At 42.6% G+C, this 24,951-nt stretch overlaps 1 protein-coding gene across 3 annotated transcripts in view; it reads right to left on the reverse strand.

Annotated features, from left to right (window-relative positions):
• Positions 1–215: 215 nt before the first annotated feature.
• The window catches only part of DCUN1D3 (defective in cullin neddylation 1 domain containing 3), a 36,820-nt gene continuing 12,084 nt past the window's right edge, over positions 216–24,951 (reverse strand). For 2 of the 3 annotated variants that reach the window (XM_058569902.1, XM_058569901.1), the window contains exons 2-3: positions 6,780–7,315; positions 216–5,513 (exon numbers count right to left, since the gene is read on the reverse strand). In XM_058569902.1, the coding sequence (XP_058425885.1) occupies positions 5,030–5,513; positions 6,780–7,210 (915 nt within the window). In that variant the 5' untranslated portion in view covers positions 7,211–7,315 and the 3' untranslated portion in view covers positions 216–5,029. Of the gene's footprint in view, positions 5,514–6,779; positions 7,316–15,399; positions 15,534–24,951 lie in introns of all 3 variants that reach the window. The other variant, XM_058569900.1, reaches the window with a different exon arrangement.

Here is a 24,951-nt window from a genome sequence, read left to right on the forward strand (position 1 = left end):
AGACTAGGTAGGGACCCTGTGAGGACTCATTTGCTTTTTGCCTACAAGTACTGGGACCCCAAAGCCCATTAAGCTCGGTGAGTGGGAAGTCAATTTCCATGTTTTCCAAGCATAGGAATTGCTTTCCAATATCACATTGGAATAGGCTGCCAGGGTAAATCTTGCCCCAGAATAAAGTCACTATTTTGTTGTTGTTGTTGCAGAATTGTCAATAGTCAAGTAAACAAATTTATTAAATCCAACAGCAGGTAATCTTCCAAATAAAAAAACATCTAAAGAAAGAAAGAATGTAGACAAAGACAAAAATGTGTGTAACAAGTTAATAAAAATATTCAAGGGGCTATTTGGAGAGTGCAGCAGTGCAGAGAATACAAACGAAAGTATTACTTTTGTCAACAAGTTTGTACAACCTCAAGAAACAGACACCGTGGTCACAAACCAAGAGGAATTCACAAAGGTGGAGGCTCACATGAGGAGTAGACTCATCACCTCAGTGGGTTAAGGCAGGGTATCTGTAGGACCAATTCATCCAAGCCCCATTTGCCTATTGCTTCAAATTCCCCCTTTGAAACCTAGAATCATACTCATTAGTGCAACAAGTAAGGGCAATTAATCACAGAGTCAGGGCTGGGGGCCAGGGTCAGAGGGAAGACACTTCTCCCAGAATAAATGTGTGTGGGCGGGGGGGGGGGGGGGAACACAGCAGCTGCTGAATGGCTTCCTTTGGCAATGTCCAAGATTTGTGTTGAAAGTAGTAGATGGGTGATAGAAGTAGTAGGTATCTGGAAGAGCAGGCTGAGTTTCCAAGAAGAATAGGGAGGACGTGATGCCCCAGCACCTGAATCAGAAGCAGAACCTGATGGTTACTCAAAGCTATTTGAACCATCTTGGCTTCTGCAACAGTGCTCAAGCATCAATTTTGTCTTTCAGTAAGGAAAAACACCAGATCCTCACTAAAATGCAGTCCCAGTCCAGGTTAAACTGGATATGTGCTATAATTACAGTTTACAATAGGAATAAACTCTGAAGGGGTGGGGGTCGGGGGGTGAGGACCACCCTCTCCATATGATTCGGAAAACAGATTGTGGAGTAAGAGGAGGATGACTATCTCACACCCTCAAATGAGTCCCAATTAACACACTTTAATAACTTTTAATAGTCCTTTCAGCTGTTTAAACAAGATACTGCTGGAGTCCCCTAAGGAAGACCTTTGTCAGTTACCAAGATGTTCAAGTCATCACTAACCAAAAATTAGAGACACAAGAAAAATGGCAGAGCAGGCAACTAAAACAAAACAAAACCTAGCAGCTTCCTTCCAGCCCTTATAAGTGTATAATTGGGTGTACCTTTGGGCTTCACTGCATTGAAGACTTTATTTTAAATGTGGCAAACCAAACAGTTGTAAATACAGATATGTTTTGGTTTTTAAACTTTTAGACCCAAGTCCTTATCCCAGTAATTTCCCACCAGTGTTTAATACCATTTGGCATAGTATAGTATATGAGGCCATCACATGAACTATGGAGTCCCACACCCTGCAGGCTCCAGCACTGAGGACTGAATTTTGACACCAGCCCCTGGAAGATCAGTACTGTTTCAAAGACCGACTAATACTGTGTGGATTAATCCTTTCTTCTTTTCCAAGAAGGCTAGTTTGTGCCTTCCTTAGGGAAGTTTAATAGGATTTCCTTGGGCTTGGGGGCTTGGTTGAAATTTGGACCTTCATCCAGCTCTAGATGTTTCTTCTCCCATCACAAGGGTAAGTATGGGGTTTTGGACCCAACTCACATATGTGGGCATATCTGGCAAGGATGAGGGAGGACTGCTGAGGCAATCAGCCGAAGCATAGCAAAGTGTCGTTACACGAGGTGGGGTTAAGAATGATACATTCATATTGCGCAGGGATGGCGAAAGAGCAATTCAGTGAATCCACACTTCATCTCATACAGCTTTCTAATAAATTGCTAAAGAAACATCACAGAAAGCTCACAAAACCGTTTGCCAAAAACCAAGCAGTTTCCCGGCACACATTGTTTGTTGTAGTCACCCTCAGATATTTGCCTGTTTTCAAAATGGCATCCACATCCTGCCCCTCTTCACACCACCCGGTGTTACATTGTTAAAGTGAAGGGTGCACCGGCTCACCTGAGGGGCATGCATTTGGCCACTTCCACACAATTACTCCTCACTCATTAAGCAGCAAACCTATTTCTAGGTTAAGAGGAACAGGGACCTTTCATTTCCCAGAAGTATGACTGCAAACCCTACACACACCCCACCTTGGATCCCTTTGCAGAAAAACTGCTTTTCCTATGGTCATGGGCAAGTCAAGCATTTGCCCAGAGCTACTGCAGAAGCTTGAATTCCTTGCGTCAAGGACTCAAACCTGAAAGGAACCTGTAAGTCCCTCCCTGACTGTTCTCTTTTCTGGCTTCTCATTTGCATTTTTGTAACAAATAGATTATTAAAAATATAACCAAAAATAATTTTTTAAATGGCTCTTTTGTTGGGGGCAGGGAAGCTGAATAGTTAATTAAAAAACAAAATCCACCCCCTGTAGTACACCTAATGCATGGAATGCCTTGTTGTAGGCTGAGGAAGGAATCCAGTTCCTCCAGAGTCCTCAGGATCCTCCACGCCTCCCTCTCTTCTGCACTTTTCTCCATACACCCTTCTGATCTGGGACAGAAAGAGCCTTACCTGGCTAGGAGCAGCCTGCCTTTTCCCTTATTCAACCTCTACCCAATTAAGAATCAGGAAAACGGGGTTGCAGACTGGTTAGATGAGAAGGTGGTCTCTTTAAGACCTCAGTCTGGGCACCTCAACTACAGTTGAGCCCACAGAACCTGCTAGGGCCCCTAGAAATTCTTTATACAAGGATCTTGTGTCTTAGGCTAGAACAAAGCCAGACATCAGGCCTGAGACCCTCTTCAGCTTTCCAGCAGTACTGCTAACCTACTGTATATGATTTTCAAGTTTCCCATCCACCCCCTAGTAGGAGCAACTGTCAGGTTTGGATTAAAAAAAAAAAAAAAAAATCAAACTCCAAGTATGTTCCCTATGTCAATGTCAATTTCAGAAAAATATCGACTGCAGAAACTCCTTAAATAATAATCTTTGTAAAGATGGGAGCCCAGAGCCATAAGGCTACTAATAAAGGAACTCTAAGCAATTCCTGCCCAGGCTGAGAAACATATACCTGGGAGGGAAAGGGGGTAGTTAGGAGAGAAAACTCCAAATGTTTAATAGACAAACTCTACCTCAAGAGTATAAATATTTTTATAAGTTTTTATTTAAAAGATTCCCTTTTCAATCTGTTCCAAAGTGTTGGAAGCTGAACTGTACAAGTTCCTGCCACCCACTCTTCCAGTACACTTTTTTGAGGACATTTTTTTAATGGAAAAATAACAAGAGGACCCTCTACTGAAACCAGGTAGGACCAGAGTCAGCTCTCGTGTGGCAGTTTGGCCAAAGCTGGCCTTACGGAGCGAGCATGTGGAGGAGTCTGGGGAACTGGGCTCCTCCCTCTTGTGAGGAAAGGGCTGAGAAAATTCATCTTCTCTTAGTGAAAATGGTCCAAATTCAGATTCAAAAGCCTCCATTATGATTCCCTGGCACTCTTCTTATACTTTATATATTGAAGGCAGCTCCCTCTTTTATGGCCAGTTTTAGCAGGCAAAGAAACAAAGGCATATAGATACATATATGTGTACATATATATTTTATATAGGTAAAATATATACATATCTTATATATGTATATATACATATTTGGGGGTAGGAGAAGGAGAGGAGGGTCATGTAAACCTAAACAGTCATCACCTTACCCCAAATGAGCCTGACATTAACAAAGAAGATAATAAATAACTCCTGGGGGCTAAGTGACAACATGGGTGCAGCAAGAAGGGAAAGGGCACATGTTTAACTATTAAATACACGTCTATATTTGTTTGGCAGAGTTCAGGCCAGCCCCAGCCTTCTGCACTTGCCAGACAAGTAAGCTGATGATATTCAAACAAATTATAAAAAAAAAAAATTCAAGCAGAGCTCCATACCACAGTTTTCCTTCAAGTCAGTTGGCCGGCAGGCACAGTTTTCCGACCACTAGGAACAGAAACTTTGGCTCCAAGGCAAATGAAAAAAAAAAAAAAAAAAAAAAGTATTTCCACTTACAACATGAAAATACAGAAAATTCATCAAAGAAAGAAAACTATCAAAGTCTACTTCCAGCAAAACTGAGGTAGCACTGCTTTCTCTGCATTCAGTGCTTAAGTGGTTCTCAGTACGTGTTCTAAAAAAAAACTGCTCACTTGACTGACAGGTGCAGCATGTTGATGGATTAACTCAATGCGAAATGCAACAGGCGAAAGAAGGAATGAGCAAGAAGTGAGGAAAATAAGGGTTTTGGATAAATTAGCTTAAAAGGGGGTTGTCACCAGACTAAACGCTCTTGGCTGGCCTTTGCTCTCCAAGAGCTTTAATTCGCCTGGGAATTAATGCAATGTGGTTAACAGTTAACACTGCTATTCAACTCTGTGTAAATCTTTAAAAATAATTATTACAACCTAAATTCAACCATGTAAACAGCACTACACACAGTACAGACCTGCCCTGAAAAACAGAATATGCAAAACTGAGATCTGGCACTGTATTATTTTGTAATGTTAATTCAACCTAACTGTCCCATTCCCCCTGCCCTGCCCTACACCCTCCCCCACAAAAAAAATCTAATTTGTGCAAGAAATGGCAGGCTATTCTATCTGAAGGCTTAAAAAAAAAGATACACAACATGTAGCCAGGTTCAAATATTTTGGGGGACTCCCCCCAAAAAAGAAATAACCAAAATAACCAAAAAGTGAAGAAAGTGCCTAAAACATGATACAGCATTTTAGAGCCCTTTCAGATACAAGGCAGAGAAAGGTGTAAAGTAGAAAATATCCGGATCTTCAGTAATTTCCAGAAAGGTCCAATTCCTCGGTTGGCTGCAGGGCAGCAGGCAGATTCTTGCTGCTGCTCGTGGGACAGAGCCACTAAGTCTGCTCCTCGGGACACAAGCCCTCGGGCCCTGAGCTGAGTGCACCTCTCCTCTCCTCTTCTCTTTTCCTTCGCTCCATCTCCCACTCCACAAAGGTATCAAAGAGACTTGGCCAGGCCTCATCTTCACTGTAGTTGCTGAGGTCAGGGCCAATCACCTGAGTGAAGTTAAGGAACATGTTCCAAGTGTCCCGGGAGATGCCCTTGATCCCCGAGGGGTTCTCTGTTAGGAAGTTTAGCCATTGGTCCAATACTGGAGGATTGTTCTGGGTAAAGACTAGTTTCCATAGGGCAATGGCTATTTCCCGATGCAGTGAGCGCTGCCCTTCTTCAGAGTCCAGGCCAAACTGAAATGTAAACCGGTAGAGATCCTTGAATTTATCCTCTTGTTTGGCTTCTGTTAAGAGGCTAGGGAACCGAGCACAGATCCCATCAATGCTGTCTGCACTTATTGCTTTGCAGCCATCAAAAAACTCCTTCCTGCAACAGGAAGGAGGGGGCACAATTAATAATTGTAAACAATATCATTTACTGAGAGGCAATGTAGTATAGTAATTAAGAGCATGGCTTTGAGGCTGGATGGCCTGGATTTGAATTCCAGCTCCTCTGCTAATTAATCCTATTTCTTCATCTGTCAAAACCCTTTATAGGGTTTTGGTGAGGACTAAACAAGTTAATATGTCAACTGCTTCTAACAGTGCCTGGCACATGGCAGGCAGCTGATAATGGTTCATTCATTCATTTATTCATCTTTCCAAAGGTAAACTCAAGTCTCCGGCTCCATGCGCCCTGTCTCCCATTCTGCAATAGTGATTAAGCTGCAGACTCGCCTCCCAGATGGGAAGTTTTCCTGCTTTCCTTTTGATTCTCTATGGATTATTTGTTTTTGGAATATTTTTGGTGACTGCCAAGGGAGATTTTTGTAGCCAAAGATTCTGGATGAACCTGGGTAACTCTGCCACCAGAGATCAAAGTTCTATTATTAAAAAACAAAAACTGTATTTTTAACATCTATATAAACCTTCAGCTTACAACATTTTCTCACATTGATCATCTTCTCAGAGACTGCTGTATCCACTGCAGATATAAGGCATCTGAGTGAGGTCTGTCAGGTAACCTACCCAGGGGCTAGAAATTATATGGGGGGATTTCTCAAGTCAATTCTTATATACAACCTAGTGCTCTGCAAACCACACCTTGGGGTAACCCTGCCATGTCCTCCCCACAAACAACCTCGATAGTGACACATGACCATGATGGTATGCACAACTACTGCTTGATAACTGGGGCCAGCTGTCCTTGTTGGACAAGAGGCTGGCCGAGGGCAACGTGCGAAGAGGTAGAAGGGGCAACTAGCTTGATGCAGTGACAGAGGCATAACCCCATTGGCACTCACAGAGCCTGGCACATGATAGGTGTACAATAAATATCAAGTGAGGAAGTGAGTGAATTGACAAGTAAAAGAGTAAGAGAAAAGATAAAGGTCTGAAACAGCAGTGGGGCTGGGCAGCACCTTTGCCATGTGGCTCAACATGGATTATTCCTCATTTAACTTAAGGCAAAAATGGTCGGTGTCCAGTTATTCAGAGGCTGAATAGCTTTAGAGAAATTGGTCAGTAAAAGAAAAAAGGACTTACCCAAAACCCTATGAAGCCAACCCAGTTCTATTCTAGCTGGGCACCACGGCCCAATGGTGCTCTCTTTCCTCCTCTGCTCACCTGGTGACATGAAGTATTTGTGACTAACCTGGTGAATTTGCACATGGTAGCAGCCTGGAACTTCCAAGCCAAGAGCAGCACTCGAAATTCTGTGGGGTCAACACATAGGTCATTGCAAAAGCGCTCCATGCCTTCTTCCAAAATTGCATCCTCCCGCTCGTCCTTGTAGCGCCTGAACAGTTCTTCCAACCTCTGCAGGGAAGACTCCTCGGCATTGGACGTGGGTTCCCTCCCAGCATCTCCCGAGGATGTTGGCAGTTGGCAGGCCTCAGTGGCAGCCTCTGCCTTCTTGGTCCCATTGACAAGGATATCCCCACTTGGCTTGCCACAGGCTGGTGGCTGTTCCTCACGGTGGGCTGCACCCCGCCTGCTGTGTGACTTGCTGCTGGGGTCGCGGTCTCCATTCTTGCTGCCCAGGGTTGATGAGGGATTCTTGCACTTGGTGACACACTGGCCCATGGTGCTGATGGCCTGGCCTCTAGAGTGGCCCCCTCTGGACTGGATGCCCTCGCTGCCACTGGCCCATGTGCCTCAACATGCCATCAGCCAGAGGAGCCAGCCAACCTGGAAGAAAATTAGAGAGTAGTCACCACTGGAAAGGGAGACGGGGTATGCAAACTCCTCTCTAAGGACTCTGCACTGGGGCACCACTGTATTTCAGTGAGCCAACCATGAACCAGGGAGATACCCTGAGTTTACACCACCTCCCTTGTAAGCCAGCTCTAATACCTTCACTTTGGAAATGCAGTGGCTAGGGCACATATGGAGAACAAATATGGAAAATTCCTAAAATTCTTAAGGTAACATAGGTTACAAAGAGGTTGATTCATGTGCAGAATGCATCAAGGAAGACTACAGTTTTGCCAGAAGTATTCCAAAGGAAATCTGTCTTGCCAACTTGCCATTACATAAGAAAATTATTTGGACCTGGGTTAAGCCAGAAGGTGCAAATAAGAGTCATCTTCTAGTCTCTAATGTCAAAAACCTCAGATTTTCTGTTTAAGTAGGTTGAGTAGGGAGAAGGGGTGGCCACAACCAAGACAACTATACAGTTTCATAATGGCCTAAGATGAGGTAAAGGATTTGCCGAGTCAAGACTACAAGTAGAGTCCTAGCCAAATAGCAAAGTAAAATTTGTCTCTGATCTTTTCAAATTCCTTTCTGGGACTCTCCCACACAGTAGGTGAAATACCCTTGCTCCACCCTTCCTCTGCCCATCCATAGGAGCCATCCACCAAGCCTATACTCCATGCCAAGGTTCCCAGTCCCCAAGCTTCTTGTTCTCCCCCCTCAGGTCCTCTGCAAGGCTGTATGTAGAAATGCAAGCCAAGTTCACACTAAACATGAATGTCCTACAGGGCCTGCAGGCTCGGTCCTCCACGAGGGTGTCTCTACTTTAAAAGGAGGGCTGATTTACCCAAATACAACCTCTAAATGGTAGGATAATTACTGGATGAAAAAGAAAAGTCTGCACTGTTACATAACAAACTTGTCATGGTGGTTTATTTATTACTTATATAATTAAAGTGTTTTTTAAAGAATTGCTAGAAATTTCTGTCAGGGGTGAGGTGATTTCTCTGAAGACTCTGTCTACTCAGGACTCTTATTCTTACCTTCAGCTAGTCCACTAGAAGATCCATCTACAATTTAATACCTGTAAAATTCTGCCATCTGCTATAATAACGACTGAAACTACAATGTTAACAGAAATTTACACCAGGAGCCAGAAGTATAGTAGGGGAAGCAGACCAAATCAATGTCAGTCCCACGCCCCTCCAGCTCTAGGGAGCTTTCATGGACCTTCATGATCCAAATTCAAAGCTCTTAGGAGACTGGCGGTGGGGAGAAGGGTGCTTTTTATGGAATGTTGGAGCTTTAAACTTTACCTAAAGAACTTTAGCTCCCTCGAAATAGAGCCTGGATAAATGTGGAGTTATCTTCAAAAGGAATTCTAGGGTAAGTTCTGAGTGTACAAGTTTAAAATGAAGACCAGAAGCATCCCTGTAGTTAGTGAGATGCATGGTATCAGGGTGTGTCCCATTTTTCCACACTCGGAGAATAAATGACAGAGACATGTCTACACATGCCCTCAAGGCTTGCAGTTTCACTTAGGCTTCAAAAACACCCTGAAACCCTTACAAGGGTTTTTGGTGTGGAAAATGACAGACCCAAGTAAGTTTCTTCTGTCTTTTTATGCTTTAAGAGTACAGCTAGTAAGCCGTAAGCACAACCTATTAAAATTTTAACAGGCAAAGAGTTAATTCTGGGCAGACCAGCATACAACGGAAGCAACTGTTTGAGCTGAATTATCTCAAAACAAGCAGGACTGTAATACCATGTGGAGGGTCTGGTCTCCAGATTTGTGTTTCTAAAGACCAGAGTGCTGAAGGAAACAAAAGGCCCAAACTTACACAAACCCCACATGCTCACAGACTGACAACTAATTCCCAGGCATGCTGACTCACCAGGGTTTGCTGCTCAGCTCCTGCTGCTGAGGGAGGCCCAGGTACCTAGCAGGATAAGAGGATTTCCTGGCCTCTATCTGACCTACCTACCCCAGGCCACTAACCCCTGCCCCCACCAGGCAGATGCTTCATTATACCAGCTTCCCCCAAATCCCGGCACCAAGGCCTTCAGGTAGGGACAGAACAGCTAGGCCTCCCAAAGAGGCCCTAATCCCATTTACCCAACTGGCCCTGCATGTAAAAGCATCTTTGATGACCTGACACAGCAGAACCAGCTGACACCTGAAGGCTTTTAACATGGCCAGCAGATGAGAAAAAGGAGGGGAAAACCAATTTGGACAGATGATCAATCAGCAAGTGACAGAAGGTCGGATCCCTTCTTCCATTCTGGTCCCTTTCTTTGAAATGCCCCCATTCCAGCTGAGTGTTGCAGTGAGTGGTGATCTCAAGCCAGAAGAAAAGATTTTCAGATCTGATGGTGAGTACAGCCCCCTGATTACTCAAAGGGCTCCCTGCTTTCGTGTCTACCTCTTTCTTTGGGAAAACAGCTCTGCTCCCGAGCTTTCCCCAGGCTCAATCACAGTGTCTAGCCCTGTGTCCCAGGCTGGCAGCACATCAAATGTTTTAAAGTTGAGAGTCTCCCTGGACCCACTAGCCATTGGCTAATAGCTAATAATAGCAGTTATCAATTATTGAACACTTCATATCATGCCAGGCACTATGCTAAGCACTTTATGGACATTAAAACTCATATATCCTCACCACAACCCCATTTAAAGATGGGGAAACTGAGGCACAAAGTAAATCACCCAAGATCAATTAAACAGAACCTGGTTTGTCTGGCTTGAGAAACCATGACCTCTACCACTAGGCTAGACTGCTCACCCACACCAGAGCAACTAGGGAAGGCCCACCAATGGATGGGTCCACAGCAATCCCAGAGCACGAGTTTTACCATCACCCACTGGAAACAGAACAACACATGGTCTGTACCCAGTGTGCAAGAAGGGTGCCCTACCCACTACCCTCTCCCAGCAAGCCCTGCCACCTGATCCAAGTAGGCAAGATGCCCTTGGGCTCAGCCTCACCAGAGGTAGGGAGTAGGATTAGTCCAGAGGCCCTAAACCTGTGATGTTTCAGTCCACTGGCGTGGTTAAAAGATCCAGCTCTGAAATTAAAGCCCAACTCTGCCACTGGTTATTGTTTGACCCTGATCGAAACCTGAATTTCCTCAACCTGCAAAATGGTATCTGCCTCATAGAGCTGTTGTAAGGATTCAGGCAGGAAATGGAGACAAAGGGTACCTGGCACACGTTGCTCATCACACAGAAAACACCTGATATGGCAGCTATCATTATTATTAACAACCGAAGAGTATCTAGTTAGCCTGATGGAAGCCCCATCTTGTCCCATCTGAACAATGGGCTGCAGGCTTCAGCTTCCCCAGACAGAGCCAAGATGCCTACCCCTGCCTTGAGTCACGCACTTGGTCCTGTTCAGAAACACTCTCTTGAACCACCAGCACTGACCCTGCTCAAAGGCACCACTGCCCAGAAATACCTGGGGGATCAGGTTCTCGATAAGACTTCCTTGCGATTGATCCTGAATAAAATCAAGTTGGGGTATTTGCTATGCCCTACGGACAATTTGAATCGCTGGTCACTCCCTGTCCCTAACCTGGGGGAAGCTTCCAGCCAGTTCCAGACTACTTCCCCTTTCCACTTAGTCCCAGCTCTGTAGGTTTGCGAAAGACAGGATTTCTAGCTTGCTACTCATTTAATGGAACTGCCTTCTCAGCCGGTCCTCCTGCCACCTCTCTGAAGTGGACACCCTGAGCACAATCTGGGCACCCCAGAGCCAAATTTCATCACTACCAGAGCATCACTATTAATGAACACCACTTTGTATTTGTTAGTACATTATAACAGTTATATATAAATGTAGCTCTGTGAAGTAATTACCAACATTTCATAGTAAAAGAAATGGAGGTACACCAAGGTCAAGGAACTATCCAGGAAGGAAGAAACAGGAGCAGAGTAACTAAGAGGATGAGCTCTGGGAGCAGACAAATCTGGATCTGAATCACGGTGATGGCGCCAACTGCGTGACCATCAGCATGTAACTTTAAAATGGGACAGATGTACATCAACTACTGGTGGGCAGAGTAAATGAGATAATCCACATAAAATGTCTGCCCAATACCTTGCTCACAGAAAGTATTCAGTAAGTGTTAGCCTTTACTATAGTTGTTGTTGTTGTTATCACAAAGTTGGTGACGGAATCAAGCCTCCTTTCTCCTAGAACAGTGCTCTTTTCAGGAGCCAGTCCAGCTCTCCTGGGGCAGTTCAGGTATGCAGAACTCCCCAGATGCCCACAGCAGCTCTCCTGTTCTCGAAATAAGTGACTCTGCTCTCCTGCTTCAGCTAAGTGGCATAAATGAGTTGAATGGAGCCAGGGACAAGGAGGGGTGGGGAGAAAGGAAAGGCAGGAAGAAAAACAAAGGAAACAAAACAAAAAAACCCCACAAACCCAGGAAACCTACTTCTAGGTGGTTATAACTTTGCGGGTTTACCTGAAGGACTGAAGAAAGTAACTCTGCTCAGCTTATGCTGGACCAAGATCAGCCTCCAGCTTTTCTCCTTCAATCTCAGCTCCAATTGCTTCTGCCTCCCTCCCTCTCTCCCTCTCTGCACATCAGCCTCCAGCCTCCCTCCTCCCCTGTGCCAGCCCCGGCTGCTGTTCCTGGGGATGGGCTTGGCTGCCTGCCTGGCCCCAGGCCTGGAGCTGGCATTGCGAGGCCAAAGGCAATCCCAGAGGCTGCAGTCCCTGTGGATGCTCTGGCTCCAAAGAGGGATCAGGAAGCTGTTTCTGTCTCTTAGGCAGTTCCATGAAGTGACAATCAGGCAAGTCCCTGTTTTCTAGGACTTACTATCTACTGCTGAGACAGAATTGCCTCTTATGGAACAGAACAACCATGAAGGGCTAAACCACACAAAGAAAGAGTGCAAATGGAGACAGGAAAAGGAGAGAGGAGCATGAACTAGTGCTATGGAAAGAAGGTGAAGGGATTGATGAAGAACAACTGATATATTTGTGCAACATGGGGCTACACGCTTCATATGCATCACCACCTTCAAACCTCACAACAACCTAGGTTGTCAGAGCTTTGACAGATTAGGAAACTGAGTATTTTTAACTACTAAGCAGTGGGACTAGGAAATAAAACCAATCGGTCAGACTCCAAAAGTCCACCCCATGGGAAGGTTTCATAGAGACGGTGGGTCTTGTTATGGTCATTAAACGACTGGAAGCACGAAATGGAAAGGAAGGAGGCAAAGTGCCAATCTGGTTGGTCCATGTTTGAGAGGTGATTTGAAAACATTTATTTATAGCAATATCTTTTAAATTACCTATATGTATTGAGGGGATTGATAGGAACTGTCACATTTAACCCACTACAACCCTAGGAGGAAGATAATATAATGTTCATTTTACAGAAGGGGAAACTGAATAGATAGAGTTTAATGGATTAGCTCTGAGGTCATATAGCCAGTCTATAAAGCAAAAAAGATTCAAACCCAAGCAGTCTGATTCTACACTCTCCGTTCTGCATCACCGGCCTCACTACTGTTCTCTGCTCTGACGTGTGCGAGGATATACCCTTCCTCTAAGGAGATGATGATGGCCCAAGAAGAAAAGGTACATTATCAACACCTAAGTATACTCCAGAGCTAGTGAGTTAATATGAACGGAGTAAACTCCCAGGTAGCCCTCAGTTCTGGTCTGGGATCTCCCTAAGCAATGTGTGCCCTTGAACAAGTCACTTAACCTCTCTGAGTTTCTGTGACCCCAACATTAAAATGAGGGGTATGGACTAGTCCTTCCAGGCCCAATATTCTGGGACAAGCTTCTCTTTTGGGCATCTAAAGAGGCTGAAGTTTTGAATTTGCAAGCCTTCTGAGGACAGGCACTTTGCCTCCTTAGTGAATGGCTCTCACACTTCTTGCCCAGGCCTGTCAGAGTCAAGAGAAAATAAGAAGTCCAAAAGGAGAGAGAGAGCAGGACTACTCCAACGTGAACAAGGGGTAAAAAGATGACACAGTTTTTGCAACCTTCCCTCTCAGTCATCTTAGTTTGATCTCTGCAGGGTCAGCAACAGGCCCTAACACATGGAAAACAGACCAGAGCAGGGCCAGCCCCGTGGCTTAGTGGTTAAGTGCGCGCGCTCCGCTACTGGCGGCCGGGGTTCGGATCCCGGGTGTGCACCGACGCACGGCTTCTCCGGCCATGCTGAGGCCGTGTCCCACATATAGCAACTAGAAGGATGTGCAACTATGACATACAACTATCTACTGGGGCTTTGGGGAAAAAAGGGAGGAGGATTGGCAACAGATGTTAGCTCAGAGCCAGTCTTCCTCAGCAAAAAGAGGAGGATTAGCATGGATGTTAGCTCAGGGCTGATCTTCCTCACAAACAAACAAACAAAAAAACAGACCAGAGCAAGGTGGCTCATTGCTGCAGCTGGTTGGGTCAAGAAGCCCACTTAGGGGAATGCTGCACTGGCTGCTGATGGAGAGCCTGTGGCCCAAAGAACAGCCTTGTGAAATGAGGAGCTAAAAAACAGAAGGTAAATGCTGGCACCAAAACCCAGTGTCAGCAAGGCACTTGAGATCTCCTCTGAGACTTCCTGGGGAGAAAGGACTGATCCAATGCACCCCTCCCATTCTGTTCCCACCCAGAGTCTATTCAGAAGCAAGAAGTCACTGACAAATGCCAGTGTTTCTACATATTAGCAATAAAAAAACCATCATTCCAACTTTCATCTAAACAGTTTGTAGAGCTAGTTGGGTGCATGTTTTTATTTCTTACCATATATGCCATACACCCAAAGGCCAGAGAACATGAGTACATGAATTCCTCAGAAAGCTTTTCTCTAGCTGCCAGGGGCTGAAGCGGCTGTACTGGCAGAAGCCATTCCCCTGGGGGATAAAGCAAGACCACGAGAGCCCCTGGATCCCACCTCGCAGTTGCAGAACGACTTGAGAAAAAGATGGGAAATGGGTGGTGTCCATTTGTAAACTACTTCCTAGAAAGTAAACTTGCAATAAGGAGGAAAGATTGAAGGAGTACTTTAAATGCAGAGTCGTTTGCTGTCACTTGGAACTTACAAGATCACCTTTGGAGATTAGGTCTTACCCAGAGCTATTGGGAAGGAAAGCTGTTTCCTCTGCCAAAACAAACGAGACCGTCTGCTGCTATTTTCATGCTTTTAAAAGACTTTTTGTCCTAAAATGTACTGCAGCAGCAAGCTAAGACAGCAGTTCCAGTTAGGGTTGGGTAGGAACACATGACATTCTACATCAACCAATCTCAAAAGTCCAAAAGAAAAGAAAAGAGGGATGAAGGAAAGCAGAGAGGGAGAGAGGGAGAGAGGGAGGGAAGAGAAAAAATTTTTAAAAGAAAATAAACCAACTGGTTATACTTCCGTAAAACAATCTTAGGTCACATGACTAAGACCAGCCAGCTTTGCACAAAGTAATTTTTCTTTTCAAACTGTGCTTACTGTTCCTTACCTTGATTATTTCAAATATACTAATAAGAATATATATCCAGTTGAAGCCTGAGGACCGAAGCCAGTGTGGGCTGGCTACAACAAATACTACTTGCCAAATACAACCAAGCCAATACACCCATGTACTATAAAGTTTCCAAACACCAAATAATGAAGCATTTTTGGTCTCTGGGCTCCACAGTTGAGCTACATGTTTAATCCCATATGACTCAAAATAACCAAAACAAGGGCCATATCATTTTACTGACCCACACCCAGAATATTTTTTGCTGTCACTATTGATCTGTACAGGTCTGACTACCCACTTACATGCAAAGCGGGCATCGTTAAGGGGCACTAGATTTCTAGGTTGGCTACTCTTTTCGTTTCTGCACCAGCTTTTTCAGTTCCTGTTCCTGTTTAAAACTAGATGGCTGTCTTGGAGTTGTGCTCTTTGGTACCATAATAAAAATGGCATGCCTGCTACACTCTTCATCTCTCGTTTTATGCTTGGAGCTTGTTTTCTTCCTTAGAAAACAGCCTCATTAGGCCCCACTGAAGGCAAACCACTGATTAGGCCCGAATGCCTGCTTCCAGTTAGCATATGGATGCCAGCCATCCGGGAGGTTTACCTGATTGTAAATGATTAGTCGTCAAACACCCAATTACCACATCAACTGTTCACTTTTCAGTCACCTTCTGAGGAATTCAGTAGTCAGCAACTGACTGAAAAATAGTTCACTGGAGATGAGATTTGGTTTTGCATCTAAGTAAAAGAAAGGGAAAAAAGGAAATTGTGAAATGAGTTGAAAGATGGATGAGGAAGGAACCCAATATATAAAGATAATAAATAACTGCATCCAAATGTCTTAAAGAGGCACCTGAATGACCACAAATGTATAGACGTGGTTTCTAGAGCCACATTTCCTCTAAGTAGGCCTCAGATTCATCATGTGGTAACTAATCTATCTCTTAAATGTTTGCTAATTCTTAAAGAAAAAATCCAAATCCCTTAAGGCCAGATTTATCAGTTTTTTTTCCTAGAGGCCCATGATGGAAGCTGACCGCTAATGCACAGTAGATGGGAAGAGGAAGAGGGAAACAAAAAGACCTGTACAATAAAAGAATATCTGTTTTCAACCACATTAGTAAACTGGTCAGAAAAGTGAGGCCACTAAGCCTTTCTTTCTTGCTGCCAAATTCAAAAGTATTACATGGTTATTCTGTAAAATTTAGAAAATACAGAGAAGCATAAAGAAAAAAAAGTCCCCTAGTATCCCATCATCTACAGTTAGTATTTTGGAGTGTATCCTTTTAGTCTTTCATATGAGCACATACAGCCAGCACACATAAATACATGCATGTACATATTATGCACATGGAACTTGTAAACAAAACTGGGGTCATACAGAAATTCTATCTTGCAGCCTTTTCCATTGAACACTCTTTCATATAAATCTTCTCCTCTCATAAAATGCTTTTAAAAGAGCAGCAATTCAATGATAATACTGGTATCACCACTAACGCACCAGCTATTTCACTGTAACCCATCGACTATTTATAGCCTACTATTCCATCTGTCAAAAATTTGGTGCTGCACTGCGGAGGGGGTGCAAAAAGGTTGAGACTGTTAAAACATAGTTAATAGTCAGATAAGTCTTCCATTGAATGGGGGTACCATAATTTGTCAATTTAATCTCTTCTTGTTGGATATTGAGCTTGCTTCTAATAGTTCACTATTATAAACAATACTGGGATAAAAACAGAACATATAGCTAAAACTCAGCACATTAATAATTATTTCCTGAGAATAAATTCCTGTAAGTGGAACCAAAAGATATACAAAAAGATTATAGATATAATCCAATATGAATTCCAAAAATGTAGTGTCAACTTACATAACAGCAGTTGTACTGGGAGTATGTATTTCTCCCAATATCATCTTGTAATATTTGCTGACTAATTCAATTTCTTTAAAAAAAAAAATCCTTACCAAAAGCACACTATTATATTTAAGGAAAAATATAATAGTTAAGGAAAAATATAATATCCAAAGGAGGATGGAAAACAGGCAAATAAAGAGACCACTTGCTTCACTGTAAATTACATCAAAAAGGCTGACAAATCCAAGGATTCTGGCTCCAAGGATTTCAGGACAGTGTTGTTAAATGATAGGGGGTGGGGGAGCAGAAAAATTAATCATAAGGACATCTTTCAGTTATATCTAAATTTCCCCAATTTATTCTTTCAAAAGAAAATCAACCTTCCCCCACCCCACAAAAAAAAAAAAAAAAAAAGCTAATGCCCATCTAACAGTCCCCTTATGACAGGTTCAGCATCAGGAGTAGAAGAGTCTGGCCCATGGACTAGCCAGAACCCGAGTCGATGATATTCCCAGGGAGCCAGAGGCTTGTTCAAAATGGAACTGTGGGACCCTTGGAAATGGTTAATAGGCTGGATTTAGTCTGCAGACTTATTTATATGGGCTTTCTAGCTTCAGACTGGATCAAAGGATATTACTGCATGTAGCAGAGACTTGTCTGCTACCCCAGCATCCAGGCTCTTCATCAGGTGATTACTCAATTTTCACTAGAAGATCCTTCTCCCTTACTCTTGGCCATATAGTTGGGTGGGGCTCATAATGAACTATGTGACTCAGGCCCACCAAAGCCTCACATGCCCCTAGCTTCAATGACTGGGCCAGAGATATGCAGGTGACCTAAGCCAGACAGAGTGAATCTTAGCACTGAATGCACAGGAGGTTGGAGCTGTTATAGTCATTTTACCAGAAAGAGCCACCAGGGAAAATAATAATGCCTATCAATGGGTCACTGTGAGAATTAAATGGTCCCTTCTTATCAGATGGGTCTCAACTCAAATGCACATAGGACCCAAGAATAAAATCACTGCCAAGAGACAAAGGGTTCTGAAGCATTATTTGCATCCAGAATCCAACTATACTGAAGTCAGATCAAAGCCTGAACTTCACAGTCATGTGAGCCAATAAATTCCCCTTTTGCATAAGCCCAATGTCAGGTTTTCTGTCACAACAGAAAGAGTCCCTACCAACACACAGCTATGTCACTCAGATCTCTTCTACTCAAAGAGCAAAGAAAGAGACGATCTGATACCTAGGTGTTCTGATTCATGGCCCAGGACCAACTTACTAGGCCATAATTTCAACCCATTACATCAAGGGAACCTTTAGCTGAACACCAGGACCAATGATCCCAAACTCGAGCAAACTGTAAAATTTCATTAGAACTGGGTGGACCATTAGGACACTATTTGAAAGATGATAAGACTAACGAGCAAAAAGAATCCTTCCAATTGCAACTTTTACAACCTTAGGCCTCCTTCAAGCAGACTGGCCACAGAGCAATTACAGCTGCTTTATTTTATTGAGTATACATTTTCTGTTATCTTCATGTTCCCAGGGAGGAACCTCCTCCCAGCACTCAAACACCACGTGAAAGGCTGTAAGGCAAGAGCTCCCGGAAGTCTCTCTGTGCAATAATAACATGCTCAATCTTCCAGCTGAAACAGGTATTTGATCTACACCACATCCTATGAAACTGAAAGACCAGATCTGACCAAAACTTGGCTACCCTCTTGGTTTCAATTACTATTACTGAAACAATTTCTCTTTGGTTTCAAGTACTGAAGAGCCTATTTAGAAAGTATTCAGGTTTTGAAGACGGTGACAGGAAATGCTCATGTCTGTGTGTCTTTACTGGAAATACACTCCCTGCAGGTTGAAACTTGAGGCCCCAACGTTTGGACTTTGTTGTTGTTGTTTTTAATAGTTACTTATTTCACAAATGTGTGCTCATATGGCATGAAGCCAAAGGGTATATTAACATGTGTAAAGATAAGTAGATAAATTAAAAATAGAGCTCTATACCCGACGGCTGGCATCACGGTATTACAGGTTTGGCAAAGTAAGACATCTGATGTTTTGAGCCCAGTTCCTGCCCACTTCCCGGCCAGATCCACTCGCTAAAATTGCCGCCACCTAATGGCCATTGCAATGCTGTCTATTAAAACTCTGCCCTAGCAGGTAGGCCCTATTTAAAAAAAAAAAAAAAAAAAAAAACAATATGAGAAAATCCTAAGATAAAGCAGCAGCACCATAAGCTCTTTTGGTCATCAATACCTTTGAAAATTTGAAGACAGCTTTGGACCCCAGAATAAACTGTGTATACATATACAGACTCATACTCACACTCAAATCTGCATCCAACAATTAGGGGGTCCATGAAATTACATGCAACTTGCTGAACTGCATCAGGGTTTTACCTGCACTGCAACCACATTCATTCCTGTCACTCAGGGACGGGAGCTCCCTACCAGCTCCTACAGCTGCTCCAATACAGTCTTGCACCTTATGGGAAGGACAAGACATGCTTTGCATGCAGAATGACTAGGTTTGTACAGCCCAGCTCTATCTGCTCCCCAGCACATACCTAATCACCCTGTGCCTCACTTGATAATTGGGAAAATCAGAGGGTCACTGTGAAGTATAAATGGTTCCTCACGTCAGATGGGTCCCAGTTCAAATGCTGAGATGTTCCCTGTCCAACCAATCTAAAGTGCCATCTCACTCTGATCCAGCACACTATTTTATTTCTTCACAGCACATACCACTCTCTGAAATTGTTATTTGTTGACTTATTTATTCTCTGCTCCCCTTACTAGTAGGTAAGTGCAGGGATTTTATCTGTCTTATTCACCACTTTGTCCTGTGCACCTAAGCTATGTCATACAAGCAAGTGTTTGATAAATATCTGCTGAATGAATAATAATCACTGATGTTTATTGAGCACATCTGTACAAGGCACTAGTCTGTGCACTTTAAATGTATTAACTCATGATTGAATAAATGATGAGTCCAACCTACTTAGCACTGTCCCTAGCACATGGTCAGTACTCAGTAAATGGTAGCTATTTACACCAATTTTAATTATATGATGATGATACCAATTACTCAACGGTAAAGGAAGTTGAGCCCTAAGGATGTAGAGCTTAATTTCACCTCTCAAGAGCTGGTTCCTAAGGTCCAATTTCTCCTGGATCTCTCTCCTCTTAGCACTCCACTACCTTCAGAGAGAAGAGAAAGTAGGGAATTCTCTCATTATTCCAATTATTCCCTACCTCATCCGTTCTTAGATAATGTGATACAAACACAGCTTCTCAGCCAGCCAGTATACGGCTCCATTTCTCCTCACTCCACAAGCTAATTTTCACCTCAAACACCGCAAAAGCCAAAATTGGAAGCTGAAATAGGGAGCTGTTCATCTTGTCGTGCCTCTTTTTGACCTGCATCTCAGTCCCTTGGAAAAAATGCACAGTAATAACAGAAACCACTCTCGCCTCTCCTTTCAGCAAGGGAGAGTCCAGAGGGTTTATTCAAGCCATATCCACGCGGCACTCTAGGAAGCTCCAAGGGTTCGCCAGTTGGGTATACTCCAGCAAAAAACCTTCTGGCACTGGTTTGACCTGAATCTTCTCTACCTTAACACCTTGACCTGCCTCTTCTCTACCTTAATAAACAAAGGCATCACATTTAAGGTATTTGGAGATGCAAGAGCAAAAGCCAGTAGTTTTTCTGAATACAGCTTACAGAACACAAAGGACTCACAGCCAGTTTTACACTTCTTAAGATATCTTATTCCACATATTTACCAAAATTCGCTAGAAGACAGTGGCTTTTAACTCTGAGAGCTGAAGCACATACCTTGTCAAACAGGGTAAGAGATGTGGACTATTAAGGTCCTCCACCTCTTTAGAACCACTGGAGACAATGGACTATGTTTCATACGACGGAAAGAAAAGACCAAGAACTAAAGTCCTAATCAGGGCCTTCAAAGCCATATGCACTTGCCAAGAAAGCAAAGGGCAGATTCCACCTCCGCTGGCTGGCAGGCCCACACATTCTGCTTAACCATGTGAAACAGCCAGCTCTTGCTCTCCCCACCCCCGGGCACAGTTACGATATTTGGGGTAGCAACACCAGTGACTTTTCTAGGAGAGTGTTTTATAAAAATAGAGCTTCCAATTTTAGGTCTAAAATTGAAAAGAAAAATAGCCAGAATTAGAAGTTTGTTTTAACACAATACATTGAAAATTACGAGTTTAAGCGCTGGTAGCTGGGGACAGGGATCACACCACCACATGACTTCTCAGTGAGTCATAAAAAATAGTACAGGCTTGTTTAACAGTGGATGTCCACCAGTAACAGAGTTAAGAAGTCCACTTGTGTCAGATGATGGAAAACCAAACTGACACTCCTTCTGCATTTGTTTCAGCAGTGGCAGGACTGACACAAATGAACTGCAGCAGCAAGTTACAAGACAGAAATGGTAATAAACCTTTTTTGAGGCTAGTCAAAGAGGAAATGTTTGAAACCCCGAATATGACTCATTTTTCAGAAGTTAAATCAGTTTAACAGGAAAAAGAATCCTCTAACCTATTAATAAATCACTAACTGAAACATTTCTGGATTTCTAACACCCATTCTTGATTAACATACCTTTGTGTCAAAGCAAAAGCCAAGTGCAGGCATTTAACAGCAAGTTGCTACCCTTACAGTTATGAGAATCACTCTGGTGAAACTAGATGAGAACAACAAAAATTAATCTTCAGGCCTAGATGGATACTGTCATGATAATAAGATAACAAAGACCTCCCCAAAGGGCTTCTGGGTACCATAAATTATATAACAAATCCACTTCTGCCAGGCAGCCAGGATTAACTCCTATTCACCCAGGGTACTTACTACTCAGTATCACCAATGGGCTTATGAAAATAGAAGAGTCAGTATCTGCCACTGCTCTGCAAAAGGCACAGCACGTTTCTCACTACACATCAGTTTGCTGACATCAACTACTCACTGCAAGAGAAGTCAATCTAACAGTCTTAAAAACAATTTTGATATTTGTTTCTTCCAGGCCAAAAAATTTTTTGAAAACCAAAAAGAAAAATATTTCATTAATTTCTCCCCTACTAAGTTCTTCTGACTGAATTTTTAAAAAATTGTCCATTATGACACTTTGTTATAATAGACAATTTATTATTTCCATTATGCATTCAAGGCTTCAATGCATTATACATTAGTTACTTCTATGGAACATAAACATTCATGGCTCTCAAGCACATAGTCAAAAATGACAAGTACACAGAAGAAAAAGGATGTTACTGTTTTAGTGACAGCATCTTTGATTACAAGTTCCAAGAAGGCAGAGTGTGTATGGTAACGTGAAAAGGGCTAACTGGCACCTACCAAACACTTTCTAAGGAATCAAATGAGAAATAAGCACCTACTCTGTACCTAGTGCACTGCAAAATCTACCTGCAAGCACAGTACTAGTCACTCTTAAATAATAATGTCCACAAATATTTACATAAGGTTTACTATGTATCAGCCATCCTTTTCCAAATATTTTTACATATATCAACTAATCCAACAACCCAACAGTAATACCCTATGAGACAGGTATTATCATCATCATTTTATAGATGAGAAAATTGAGGTACAGAAAGTGTAAGTCACTTGCCTAAGGGCACATAGCTATCGAACGGCAAAGCTAAAATTCAAACTCATGTTTCACTCTTTCTCAAAATTAAGGATAACGCTTTTAAAATCCACTTTTTAAAAATACAGAAGTTTAAACTGCCTCTTCCAAAAAAGCCTATTACAGTAGAGTGGTTTTTTGTTTGGTATGCATAAATCTTTCAGTCACTGTGAAATAAGAGATTGGACTACACTAGCATCTTTCAAACTTTACCTGCAACCTTCAGTGAGAAATACATTTTGCATCCTGACCAAATGCACATATAAAAATACATGTATAACTCAAGTTTCATGAAGCAATATTTACTCTTGCTTCTACGATGCACTCTAATTTATGCTATTTCTTTTTTTTTTGTTTTTAATTGTTGGTTATAACCTAACTAGGTATGACCCACAGTAAGAAAATTTCAAGATCAAACTTAAAAGTTCCTTCCAATATCTTTATTGTGCCAGACACAATGCTAGGCATTTTATAATCGTGACAGCAGTTAATACCCACAGCTACCCTATGTGGTTGGTATTACTGACATATCCCTATTTTACAGATGAGGAAATAAGCTTAGAAATAAAGCACCTTACTCAAGTCCCTTTGCTGTGGCAGACAAAGAAGCTCACCAAACATTCCATCTGCTCCCCTAGTTTCCCAGCCTCTTTTCAGCAAGGTGGGGAAATATGTCTACTTCTGGCCAATGGGCTGTAGGCAGAACTGACACAATGAGCTGTAGGCAGATGTGATACTTATCATTTCCAAGCCCAAGCACAGAGCTGGCACATGACATCTCAGCCATCTCTTACCCTGCCATAGTGACCAAGACAGTACAGATAGTGCAGTACACCACAGCGAGATCTACATTAGCCTGCGTCTCTACGTGACTGTATGGAGCAGAGTACCCTCAGCCTACTGACTCATGTGGGACATGCAGGCAATAAACTTTTATCAGATTAAGCAAAACCTTGTAAATTCTAACTCCTAAATATCTACTCCTCCTCAGTAATTCTACAGTTCAGGCCCCTACCATCTTTACTGCAGTACTCTCACAAATAGTCTACCTACTTCTGGGATGGCTCCCTCCAATCTCTCTTCCCACACTGCCACTGGAGTGATCTTTCTAACACACACGTATGCCATGTCCCTACTCAAAATTATTTAATAGTTCCCCTTCAGCTACAAAATAAAATCCAGACCCAGAAAGGCATACAAGGCCCTTCTGGATTTGGCCTCAACTACTATCATTCTCCCCCTCTCATTCCACGTCCCTCAGGCATACTGAAACACCTGCCATTCCCAAGAGGTCCTGGCCTCTCGTGCCTGTCTAGTTTTACACATACTGTTACTCTGCTTGGAATGCCTCCTCACTCACTAGTCTCGGTCTTTCAAGCCCAGTGAAGATTTCACTTCCCACAGGACTGCTCTCCTGACTCCTTTCAAGCTGACCTAGAGCCTCTCTGCCCCTCCACACCTTAATTTATAGCACTGATATTTTTTAGCACTTATTTTACAACATTTTCTAATTGTTCTTACCGTCTGTTTTCCTACCACACCATAAGGTCCTTAAGAACAAGATCCACAATAGGCACTCAAACTTATTGGAATGAATAGCTGGCAACATACAAACACATTTCTTTTTCCTGCAACATCATGTATCCAATCCTAGGGTCAGTCCTTAGGAAATTCAGCCTACACATACTTCACTTTGAATACAATGGTGAGAGCATCAAATTTGGAGGCCAAATTTTTCTAGCTTACAAGACTAGTTTTGAGTTTCAGAAGTCCCTTATGAATGATCCACATTCTATCTGGGAAAGTTGGTTCCTTGCTCATATATGTCTAACTTGAAAACTACAGTCTGGCTCTTCTTAGAAAATATCTTGTATCTGTTTGGAAACCTTAAGCCCTGTTAAAAATGTGTTTTTAAAAGTTTTGTTCTGTTAAGCTACTATTGTAATCAAAAGCTCTTTTGCTTAAGCAGGCTGAGTCAGAAGTACTAAATGCTGCAGACCTTCAGAACTTGGTGTAAAGTGAGTCAATTTAAGCATTGTATGCAAATAGTAAAGCTACAAACCCCAAAGAGGAGGAGCTTAGGCCAAACTGCTCTGAGGGAAGGAAAGACTGTTTCCTCCCAAGTGGGGAAAAGGCAACTGGAAAGATTTTTACCTGTTGCATAATTTTTTATTATCTCTTTCTGCTAGGTTAAGCAATGGTTGTGAGCTGTAAACTTAGAAAAATAAATGCTCTGATAAATTAAGCAATTCCAGTTCTTCGACCACGGAGGTTTAAAGTCAAGAGTTAAAGAAAGTCTTTGATTACACATTTTTGTTTTTTTACTTGAAGTTACCATGAAAGTTCAAGTTTCCAAAATCCTGAAAGGGCTTTATTTTAGAAATGAAGAGACTCCAGATGAATTAAAAGGTTAGTCAACCATGAGAAGACCAGGGTAACTCGTGCTGGAAACATGTAAGAATGGCCTGAAAAGGTTTTGAACTCTACCACTATGTACATCTTTCATTCTGACTCTAAATTATATTTTATCCTTTTAAATGTGTGGTCTTGAATGCTTATATTTCTATGGAGATTATACTACTATGGAGATAATTATTTGTATGATTAGTA

Source organism: Diceros bicornis, chromosome 26, assembly GCF_020826845.1.
Source record: "Diceros bicornis minor isolate mBicDic1 chromosome 26, mDicBic1.mat.cur, whole genome shotgun sequence".
Taxonomy (NCBI): domain Eukaryota; kingdom Metazoa; phylum Chordata; class Mammalia; order Perissodactyla; family Rhinocerotidae; genus Diceros; species Diceros bicornis.